Source organism: Hyla sarda, chromosome 10 (assembly GCF_029499605.1).
Source record: "Hyla sarda isolate aHylSar1 chromosome 10, aHylSar1.hap1, whole genome shotgun sequence".
In the NCBI taxonomy this organism is placed as follows: domain Eukaryota; kingdom Metazoa; phylum Chordata; class Amphibia; order Anura; family Hylidae; genus Hyla; species Hyla sarda.
Window position 1 is genome coordinate 16,376,103 of NC_079198.1, and position 11,883 is coordinate 16,387,985.

The 11,883-nt window shown below is 45.2% G+C and overlaps 1 protein-coding gene and 1 long non-coding RNA gene across 4 annotated transcripts in view; one reads left to right on the forward strand and one right to left on the reverse strand.

Annotated features, from left to right (window-relative positions):
* LOC130293806 (uncharacterized) overlaps positions 1-11,883 on the reverse strand; it is a 103,348-nt gene that overhangs the window by 41,769 nt on the left and 49,696 nt on the right. The window lies entirely within an intron of this gene.
* The window catches only part of GSK3A (glycogen synthase kinase 3 alpha), a 39,115-nt gene that overhangs the window by 18,102 nt on the left and 9,130 nt on the right, over positions 1-11,883 (forward strand). For both annotated transcript variants that reach the window (XM_056542928.1, XM_056542927.1), the window contains exon 2: positions 5,228-5,415. In XM_056542928.1, the coding sequence (XP_056398903.1) occupies positions 5,228-5,415 (188 nt within the window). The remainder of the gene's footprint in view (positions 1-5,227; positions 5,416-11,883) is intronic.

Genomic DNA, 11,883 nt, shown 5'->3' on the forward strand with positions numbered 1-11,883 from the left:
TGGCGGATTTTCCGCAGCATAAATTCCTCAGTGGAAAATCTGCTGCGGATAGCCGAGAAGAGCCTGCCCCCATTCAAATATGCAGCAGAAAACCCGCAAAAACAGAGTGTGTGAAGGGTGCATGTCGGCAAAAAAGAAAAAAATGGTTATCCCCAAAGGGCAGTCTTAGAGGGGTAGTCCAGTGGTGAAAAACTTATCCCCTATCCTAAGAATAGGGGATAAGTTTGAGATCGCAGGGGGTCCGACCGCTGGGGCCCCCTGCGATCTCTCTGTACGGGGGCCAGGCTCTCCGGCCAGATAGCGGGTGTCGACCCCCGCACGAAGCGGTGGCCGACACGCCCCCTCAATACATCTCTATGGCAGAGCCGGAGATTGCCGAAGGCAGCACTCCGGCGCTGCCATAGAGTTGTATTGAGGGGGCGTGTCAGCCACCGCTTCGTGCGGAGGTCGACACGCCCCCTTCGTGCGGGCTGTCGGGGCTCCGTACAGGAGATCGCAGGGGGCCCCAGCAGTCGGACCCCCCGCGATCTGCAACTTATCCCCTATCCTTAGGATAGGGGATAAGTTGTTCACCACTTGTTCACTACTGGACTACTCCTTTTAGAGAGCAGAGTTTCCCAAGCAGGGTGCCTTCGGCTGTTGCAAAACTACAATTCCCAGCATGCCCGGACAGCCGAAGGCTGTCCGGGCATGCTGGGAATTGTAGTTTTGTGATAGCTGAAGGCTCCCTGCTTGGGAAACGCTCATTATAGGGGATGTCAGCAACCAAACCTGGCTGACTGGGTCTCATAAAGAATTGACCCACAGTCATGATACGTTCACATGGGAGAATCTTCTTCTGCGAGTTTCCAGATTGCGGGTTTAGCCGCTACAGACTCCATTGAAGTTGACGAAATCCAAACTCGCAGAAGATCCCACCTGTCTGTACATACCCCCAAAGATTAGTTCGTAGGTGTCAGGCTCCCTGCCTTCAGGCTGTACAGAGAACTGCAGCCAACATCACTTACATACCCGGCTGGGTTACCTGGACGCCCATGTAAAGGGTACGTAGTGCTATACCAGCTCGGCTCCCTACTGAGCATAAAGTAATGGCATACCGGGGATGGCTTTAGAATACCCATTTACCTTGGGGTTGCCTAACAGACCGTAAGAAAGATATATAGATATATAGATCTCTCTCTCTATATATCTATATCTGCTACTACTACAAAGATGCCATTGATGTCAGTATAGAGAGGAGGAGGGCCATTGGCCATGGGTCACCTCCCAGCTAAATGCTGTGTACATATGACCCTAATGCCATGTGCGTAAAGCCTAAACTTTGCCCCCTGTTGCTGTTATGGATGACCCATTGCCATATAGTTTATTCAGATCACGTGATCAGGGCTGTGTACTAGACCTAAGCATTAGGAGAGTTTTCTACTGCTCCCAAATCGCCCATAAAGATGTATGGAGATTACGATTAACCATTACTCTGCAGCTGTTTTGTCTAGGAGTGGGGGGGGGGGGGGGGGATGTGGGTCTACGACATTCTTAGCTGTCCTATTGACCAGAATCTTAAAGGGATATTCCAGGAAAATAATATATAATCAACAGGCTCCAGAAGGTTAAACCAATTTGTAAATTACTTCTATTAAAAAAAATCTTAATACTTCCAATAATGATCAGCTGCTGAAGTTAAGTTGTTCTTTTCCGTCTGGCAACAGTGCTCTCTGCTGACATCTCTGCTTGTCTCGGGAACTGCACAGAGCAGAAGAGGTTTGCTATGGAGATTTGCTTCTACTCTGGACAGTTCCTGAGAGGTGTCATCAGAGAGCACTTAGGAAGAAAACAACTCAACTTCAGCAGCTCCTAAGTACTGAAAGGATTAAGATTTTTTTAATGGAAGTAATTTACAAATCTGTTTTATCTTTCTGGAGCCAGTTAATCTATAGATTAGTTTTTTTTTTTCCTGGACAACCACTTTTAAGTCTTTTCCACTTAGACCAGTGTGCCTCCAGCTGTTGCAAAACTACAACTCCCAGAATGCCCGGACAGCCAATTTTATCGATTTGCTTGTCACAATGTGAGGAGCCTATATAGCGACACGCAGTCCTGGCTGACCCCTAAGTATTATATGATGCACCTAGGGTGAAATACTTCAACACTGACATTTGGTGGGGCCTGGCACATATGAAAACTTCTTTATAAAAACTGGACACCTACAGTGGCACAGCATGGCCCCAAACTTTTATGGGTGCAGTTAGGCTAGGTTCACACTCGGAAGTTCCAGACATAATTTTTTCCGTCCAGAGCATTCAAAGTGCAGCCAGTGCTGAGTACGTTTTATATGGGGACATTGCCGTCCCCCATAGACAGCAATGTCCGCTGAGCAGATTCCCCCTGAAAAATGAACAAGTTAGTTCTTTTGGCTGAATTTCAGTGGAGGAACGTCCGCCGCTGAAATTCTGTAGTGTGCATTGTGTAGCGGAATCCCATTGGGGTTCTGCTGCATCGGAATTTCCGGTCGGAAATTCCATAGTGTTAACCAAGCCTTACAGCTTTTTACAACATCCCTTGACTTGTTACCGCAGTGCTGTATTCGGCTACGTGTACACTGCCACTGTGCTCCGCTAAAGGGTGCTCTGTCGCTCAGCATGTTGGAAGGATGGGAGTTGAGCGGAGTAAAAAAAAAAAAAAAAATCTCCTGTCCGATCGTTTTTTTTTCTTCTCAGTCGGTTTAGGTGGTATTGTGTTCTGTCCTGTTCACGGTCCGTTCAGCGCAAAAAAAAAGCCAAACGGGTTGGAGCGCATCAGCAGTGTAAACATAACTTTACTTACTGATCGACTATAATGCAGGCGAGATGGTCAGCAGCTGGATTCACATGACCCAAAATGTGCGGAATGTCCGCTAGAAAATACCGGTAGACATTATGCACACTTACTACATGTGGCGGCACAAGGATGGCTTGTAAATGTGCCGTCTCCTTAGACAGTGCACTTCAGAGCCTAAAAGACCATGTCCACACTGCAGATTTCTGAGCGCAAATATTCCACATGGACATTCTGCTGCAGCAGCGTCCCATTTCAATGGGATTCTGCTACACTGTGCGCACGGCGAAATTCCCAAGACAGGTTTTTCTGCCGCAGAAAATCCTGATTTCTGGCATCCGCAGAAAAACTGAACCTGTAAGACCTTTCTGCGGATGCCAGAAATCAGGATTTTCTGTGGCAGAAACATCTGTCTTGGAAATTTCGCCGTGTGCACAGTGCAGCAGAATCCAATTGAAATGAATGGGACGCTGCTGCAGTGGAATTTCCATGTGGAATATTTCCACTCAGAAATCCGCTGTGTGGACATGGTCTAGAAGGGTTTGCTCTGGACATGCTTAGTGTGGGGTTGGATGTAGACATGCAGTAAACCGGTGGCTCTGGTAGCAGGTTCAGAACTACTACTCCTATCATGTTAGGAGTCCTAGGTTTGCATCAGCTGACACGCCACAGGTTCACCAGAAGATCGTTCTGTGACTTCTTGTCCGGCGATCTCGCCTTTTAATTATTTTCTTGCATCACTTCTCCCATTTTATTTTTGGCTAGAGATATTTATAAAACTTGCTCTGCCGCAGGCTGTACCGAGGGAGGGGAACATAGATTGGGTAATGCAAAGGTAGATGGTGCCCTGGAGATGGACGGCGTCCAAGAAGATTTAAAGGGCAATAAATAATAGCATCTCTGATTTGTTGGCGATTGTTCTCTGCTGTCAGCCATTCCTGACTGGAGGCTTTCATGAGCTTCCATTGGGTAAATGACAGGAGGAACATAAACATCCCCCTAGCCCTCTCTCCCACACGAACAAAAAAAGCAAATGACTTTACTTATCTGGAAATTATATGGGCAACTAATCCGGTAACCATGCATTTATACACAACATACATAATTCAGATCAGATATATTGTGCTGATCATGTAGTAAAATTCAGGGAAATATTTAAAGGGGTCTCAGCTGTCGGACTGCAGTGATGAAATGCTTATCCTTTATCCTGTAGGTAGGGATACATTTTGTTTGGATATAGAACACCTTTAAAATTCTGCAGGTTTCAATGCAGAAGTCGCCCAGCATTCCTTGCTGGTCTCATCTGCACAAAGCTTGTGGTGATCTGCACTATTATTCTGTACTCTGTAGAGATGTAGGGAAAGTTATTTCCACTGCGTTATTACAGATCACCAAAGCTGTTATAGGTGTCTGTCAGGAAGAACAACCAGCAGAATAGTGAGTACAGCTCTGGAGTATAAAACAGGATATAACTCTGGATCAGTACAGGATAAGTAATGTAATGTATGTACATAGTGACCTCACCAGCAGAATAGTGAGTACAGCTCTGGAGTATATTACAGGATATAACTCAGGATCAGTACAGGATAAGTAATGTAATGTATATACACAGTGACCTCACCAGCAGAATAGTGAGTACAGCTCTGGAGTATAATGCAGGATATAACTCAGGATCAGTACAGGATAAGTAATGTATGTACACAGTGACCTCACCAGCAGAATAGTGAGTACAGCTCTGGAGTATAATACAGGATATAACTCAGGATCAGTACAGGATAAGTAATGTAATGTATATACACAGTGACCTCACCAGCAGAATAGTGAGTGCAGCTCTGGAGTATAATACAGGATATAACTCAGGATCAGTACAGGATAAGTAATGTAATGTATGTACACAGTGACTCCACCAGCAGAATAGTGAGTACAGCTCTGGAGTATAATACAGGATATAACTCAGGATCAGTACAGGATAAGTAATGTATGTACACAGTGACCTCACCAGCAGAATAGTGAGTACAGCTCTGGAGTATAATACAGGATATAACTTGGGATTAGTACAAGATGGTTAAAGATATATTTTATTACCAGTCTTTGAGCAGCATCTTGCAAATTCTAAATCTAATCCATATATAAAGGACATATCTTTATGCTCAGTGTTAGGACTCTATTTACAGCGCTAATCAGCTGTTTGCTTTTCAGCAGTTCAGAACATCCCGATTTGCCAACAATCTGTATATAGCTGCACATCTCCCCGTGTAATAGTGGAGATTGGTTCTTGCTCCCAGACTGGATCAGGCTGCCTAATAGGGCCCTTAGTCTGGGGATGTCTGACTTTAATGTTAAATTGGCTTTAGTAAATCTGTTAATTATGGGTAGGGACCCTGGTCAAGTTGCTTATTTTTTTTTTCTTTTCTAGGGGACAATGGTAAAGTGACCACAGTTGTGGCCACTCCAGGTCAGGGGCCAGATCGTCCGCAGGAAGTGTCCTACACGGACATCAAAGTCATTGGTAATGGCTCCTTCGGAGTGGTGTACCAGGCAAGGCTCGTGGACTGTGGAGAGATGGTGGCTATAAAGAAAGTCCTGCAGGACAAGAGATTTAAGGTAACTGAGCTCAAAATGTTAATCTATCCTATACACACCCAGCCAGTTTTAATACTGAGATTTTGAAGCCTAAGGGCTCATACACATAACAGTACCACGTGCACAGATTCCGTGAAGCGATAACACACCCATAGGCAATTCATATACCTATGAGACTCCCTTCAGTACAATATGGACCCTTAGGCTACGGCCGCTTATCTATGTGATACAGCTCCGAAATACAGCCATGTATATGAACTCTAAGGGCCCATGCACACCAAGGAGTCTCTGAACTGAGAAATTTTGCTTGGAAATTCCAGTGCGTCTGAGGGCCCACAATGTCATGGACCTAGCTTAAAGGGGTACTCCTTTTTTATTTATTTATTTATTTAATCAACTGGTGCCAGAAAATTAAACAGATTTGTAAGTTACTTCTATTAAAAAAATCTTAATCCTTCCAGTACTTATTAGGGGCTGTATACTACAGAGGAAATGCTTATCTTTTTAGAATTCTCTGATGTCACTACCACAGTGCTCTCTGCAGACCTCTGCTGTCCATTTTAGGAACTGTCCAGATCAGGAGGAAAATCCCCATAGCAAAGATAGCTGCTCTGGACAGTTCCTAAAATGGGCAGCAGAGAGCACTGTGGTCATGACATCAGAGAAATCTAAAAGATGAGCATTTCCTCTGTAGTATACAGCCCCTAAAATGTACTGGAAGGATTAAGATTTTTTTAATAGAAGTAATTTACAAATCTGTTTAAGTTTCTGGCACCAGTTGATTTAAAAAAAAAAAAAAAAAAAATTTTCCACGGGAGTACCCCTTTAAGTCTGTAAATTTGTGATCAACACCAACCAGTGGCTTTTTAGCTGTTGCAAAACTACAACTTCCAGCATGCCCTGGCAGCTGAAGGCATGCTGAGAGTTGTGGTTTTGCAAAAACTGGAGATCAAAAAACTGAATTTCTGAGCGTAATTCTACTTGGAAATTCTGGAATCCCATTGTTAATTGGATTCCACTACACTGGGCACATTACAGCATTTCAGCAGCAGAATACGGAGCAGAATGTATTGCAGTCTATGGGGGCCAATCATTTCTTCTTGGTCCTAGTGCCTTGTCGCTGCCCACCCTTGGAATCTCCAGTGTGCATGTTCCCTAAGGGTGTTATACACTTTAGATCCTGTTACATCCTGATCGATCTCCTCATCCCTTCATTAGCTGTCAAGCACTTCTGTTCTCCATATTTTATTCACTTGCATGTTTAGCTCGTTTTAAGCGTGCTTGTGTTCTCAGAGTTAAAGGTCATTCGCAGGATAGGGGATAAGTGTCTGATCGCGAGGGGTCTGATCACTGGGGACCCACCTACAATCTCCTGTACAGGGCCCCAGCTCTGCCGTGGCTCTCCCGTGCAAGAGGCATGTCGGCCGCAGCATCATGCTGCGGCCGACACCCCCCCCCTCCATTTATCTCTATGGGAGAGGCGGAGATGCAGCGTTCATGCATCTCCGCCACTCCCATTTAGCCGTATGGAGGGGGCGTGTCTTCGACATGCGCATTAGCCGCGCAGAGCTGTGGCAATGCGGAGTCCCCGTATGGTAGATTGCGGGGGCAGTAAGGGATAAGTGTATAACACTGCAGTTCTCCTTTTAAAGGGGTTGTCCAGAGCTAGGAAACTAAAGCGAAGGTCTTTCAAAAACAGCGCCACTCTTGTACTCAGGTAGGGTGCAGTATTGCAGCTCATTTCCATTAATGTGAATGGAGGCAAGTTGTAATACCACTCATAACTAGAAGACAGGGGTGGCACTGTTTTTGGAAGAAACTAGCTCTGGTTTTTCTATTCCTGGATAGCCCCTTTAAAAGTGGAGTAAGCTGCTGCCAGACAGCTCTGACGGCGACTTATCTTCCAACAAAAAAGATTGGGCATTAAAGTTCATCTGCCCAATACTGCTTTTCTCTTCTGCTTTTGTGAGAGTCTGAGTCGCCCAATAAACATAAGATAGTCAGCTAGCCCTGGTGAGTTCAGCCGAATACTATATGCATGGCCACCTTTAGATCCTTCTGTTCCCCATAATATGTTGTCCCTTCCCATCAGAGTAGATCTAGTGATGCCTCTGTAAGATTTCACTTAGGCTGGGTTCACACCACGTTTTTGCAATACAGTTCCCGTATCATGTTTTCGATAAACGGATTCCTCAAAACTGGACCAAACGTGTGTACAAATCTTAATCCGTATACAGTTTAAAAAATGATGTCCGGTTACGTTTTTAACTTTTCATTCCATTATGAATAAAGTTTCACTTGTTTGATTGAAATTCCAAGAAAAAAAAACCCTGAAAACTAGATGGAACCATACACACATACGGTTCCCATTGACGTATACGTTTCAATAGTTTTTCACCCAGACCAAAAACAGTGGTAGGCTATGGTTTTGGGTATGGGGGAAAATAAACTGACAAAACCGTACAGGATGCAAAACGGACACAACCGGATGCATATTTTGGCATACGGTTTTCAATGGAGAGTCAATGCATACGGTTTTCTATATGGTTCCGTACGGTAGGGATCGACCGATTATCGGTATGGCCGATATTATCAGCCGATAATCACAATTTTGGGCATTATTGGTATCGGCAATTACCTTGCCGATAATGCCCCCCGCACCGCCCCCACCGGACCGCGACCGCCACCCCCTCCGACCCGCCGCACCGCACCCCCAACCTACCGCACCGCGTTGCACCCCCCACCGTGATGCTGGGCGGTATACCGGTATGGATTTTTGCCCATAGTGCTATACCGGTCGGGCCCCTCCCCCACCCTCCGAGTCAATAAAAAAATGTAACTTACCCGTAATGGGGGTGGTCCGGGCCATCCATCCTTCCTTCCTTCCTTCCTGTAGTGTCCGGCGGCATTCCGGGTGAAAAGTGAACCGGTCCAGGCTGTCCTTCTTCTCCGGCGGTCATCTTCTCCACTCAGGGCAGGCTCCGGCCTAGTATGCTGCATAGACGCCGTGACGTCAGGTGCGTCGCTGCGCATGGGCGTCACTGCGCAGCGGCGTCTATGCAGCGTACTAGGCCGGAGCCTGCCCGGAGTGGAGAAGATGACCGCCGGAGAAGGACAGCCCGGACCGGTTCACCCTCCACCCGGAATGCCGCCGGACACTACAGGAAGGATGGATGGCCCGGACCACCCTCCCCGGACGGTCCCTGCAGCAACTGGGAAGGTGAGTCAGGGTTCTGGGATGGACAGGGGTCTGTATAATATACTATACCTACAGTTGGCCCTCCAGCTGTTGCGGCCCTCCAGCTGTTGCAAAACTACAACTCCCAGCATGCCCGGACAGCCAACGGCTGGGAAACACTGACCTATACTATACACTACTATATAGTCCAACATGCTGGGAGTTGTAGTTTTGCAACAGCTGGAGGCTGTAGGGTTGTTTGTTACATCTATTTAAAAGGGTACTCCACTGCCCCAGTGTTCAGATCATTTAGTGCCTTAGTTCCGCTACGCCACCTCAATGCAAGTCTCTCAATGTAAAAAATAAATAAATACCGTGATACTACTTTTTGGTCATATCGCCCAGCACTAGTATCAACCTATTTCTTACGTGCCCGACTCCTCGTGGGCCAAGTAGAAGAAGCAGAGGTTCATGTAACCGAACAGGTTCTGTAGGTAAAAGCAGAAAAAGCTGCATTCAATGCAGAACAATGATCCTTTATACAGAATTGGTGATGTAACCCTATGAATAGGTAAAACTACAGAGACACATTCATACACTGATAGAACTATACAACAGTTTCCAGTGTGCGGTGTTTGAGTTTCTCTCTTCTTGTAGTCACTAGTGGTGGTCATACATCGCCTGAGTATAACACTTCTTCTTCCCCTGTTTCTCACCTGGCACACCGTGTACACAGTTCTCCATGTGGGAGCGTTCAGGCGTTTCAGCCATTTGGCAGGAAGCTGTGAAATTTGTAACCTGATCGCTGAATGTAACTTTTAATACAAGGGCGCTGTGCTCCCTGAGGTGGAGATGTGGTTAAAGGGGTACTCCACTGGAAAAACATTTTCTTTTAAATCAACTGGCGCCTAAAAGTTAAACAGATTTGCCAATTACTTCTATAAAAAAAAAAAAAAAAAAAAAAAAAAACAATCCTTCCAGTACTTATCAGCTGCTGTATGCGCCACAGGAAGCTCTTTTCTTTTTGAATTTCCTTTCTGTCTGACCACAGTGCTCTCTGCTGACACCTCTGGCCATGTCAGGAACTGTCCAGAGTAGAAGCAAATCCCTATAGCAAACCTCTTTTGCTCTGAACAGTTCCTGAAGTGGACAGAGGTGTCAGCAGAGAGCACTTGTGGTCAGACAAAGGAAATTCAAAAAGAAAAGAACTTCCTGTGTATTATACAGCAGCTGATAAGTACTGGAAGGATTGGGATTTTTTTTTTTTTTAATAGAAGTAATTTACAAATCTGTTTAACTTTCTGGCACCAGTTGATTTAAAAGAAAAATGTTTTCCAGTGGAGTACCCCTTTAAGGGGATAAAAACAGGGAATTGGGTCTTGGTGGTTTCTGATTTGATTCTGGGCATCCTAAAGACGACTGCGATTATGAAGAGACCAAGTGGGACAAATGCGGAGGAGACCGGAGCGTTCCTTCCAGTGACGTATTCCTGCAAAGGCACAAGATGGGGATCTACTGGATTTTCTCAGATCAGTGTTTCCCCAACCAGAGTGCCTCCAGCTGTTGCAAAACTACAATTCCCAGCATGCCCGGACAGCCAACGGCTGTCCGGGCATGCTGGGAGTTGTAGTTTTGAAACAGCTGGAGGCACCCTGGTTGGGGAAACACTGACTCAGATGTTAAGCATGAACACTTTTGTATGTTAAATGACATTATTTCCGTGGTCTCAAACTACAACTCCAATTGAACGTGTTCATTCTTGTGGCAGAAAGCTCAGCCGCTGACATTCCATAGTGTGCACTGGGCAGAGGAATCCCATCGACCGCAATGGAATTCTGTTGTACTGGAATTTTGAAGCAAAATTTTTATTGGAAATTCCATAGTGTGCATGGGCAGTGACAGTCTCTAGAGATGAGCGAACTTACAGTAAATTCGATTCGTCATGAACTTCTCGGCTCGGCAGTTGATGACTTTTCCTGCATAAATTAGTTCAGCTTTCCGGTGCTCCGGTGGGCTGGAAAAGGTGGATACAGTCCTAGGAGACTCTTTCCTAGGAATGTATCCACCTTTTCCAGCCCACCGGAGCACCTGAAGGCTGAACTAATTTGTGCAGGATAAGTCATCAACTGCCGAGCCGAGAAGTTTGTGACGAATCAAATTTACTGTAAGTTCGCTCATCTCGAATGGTCTCAACCCAATCGTTCTCCAGCTTTTGCAAAACCATAATACTGGGAGTTGTGATTTTGCAACAGCTGGAAAGCAACAGGTTGGTTGGAGATCATAAATTTTGACTTGGGCTGGGTTCACACCACGTTTTTGCAATACAGTTCCCGTATCAGGTTTTTGATTTAAAAAAAAAAAAAAAAAAAAAAACTCCTCAAATCCTGACTAAACTATAGCAAAACGTGTGTACAAATTTTTAATCCGTATACGCTTTGAAAAATAATGTCCGGTTGTTTTTTTTAAGAAAAGAAAGTATACATTTTTTAACTTTTTCATTCCATTATGAATAAAGTTTCACTTTGAAATTCCAAGAAAAAAAAACTGTGCAAAGTCAAAAACTATTCTGAGCATGTTCAAAAGTAATAACTGATGCAAACCGAGATATTAAAGTCTCATCCGTTTTCAATTAGTTACGCATAGACGCCAATGTTTAAATGTTTTTATTTTTTTTTTGTTTCTAGTCCGTTATTTTTGATGGAAGAAAAAAATACTGAACGCAATGTCTTTTCCCCATCAAAAAAAGAAAAAACGGAATAGTAAGCAAACGGGTGATAAAGGATTGTAAAAATAAATAAATAAATAAAAAGCCCATTGACATCATTTGGATTCTTTTACGGCTGTTTGAAACCAGTTTGAAAAATTGTCAACCGGATTGATTAACGGAAACTTATTAATGGGGGCAGACGGTAATGTGAACGAGCCCTTAGATCCCTATAATGCGAAGTACCCACCCCTAGTAGGGCTGGGATTTGAGGGTCTTAAGCTGCATTCACACTGCGGTTGGAGTGTACGGCTGCCGGATCTGGCTGGGGGAGGGGAAAACCGTGCGCTCCCGTACCCCAGCCAGACTGGCGCCAAACTCCATTGACTTTAATGAGCCAACCTGAGTCAAACTGGGACTCCCGGTCGGCTCATTTCTGGCCCGTAGTTTACTGCGGTTTTAGGTCCGGTCACAAAACCGGATACGGGCCAGAAATGAGCCGACTGGAAGTCCCTGTTTTGACTCCGGTTGGCTCATTAAAGTCAATGGAGTTCACCGCCGGTCCGGCTGGGGTATGGGAGCGTGTGGTTTTCCCCTCCCCCAGCTG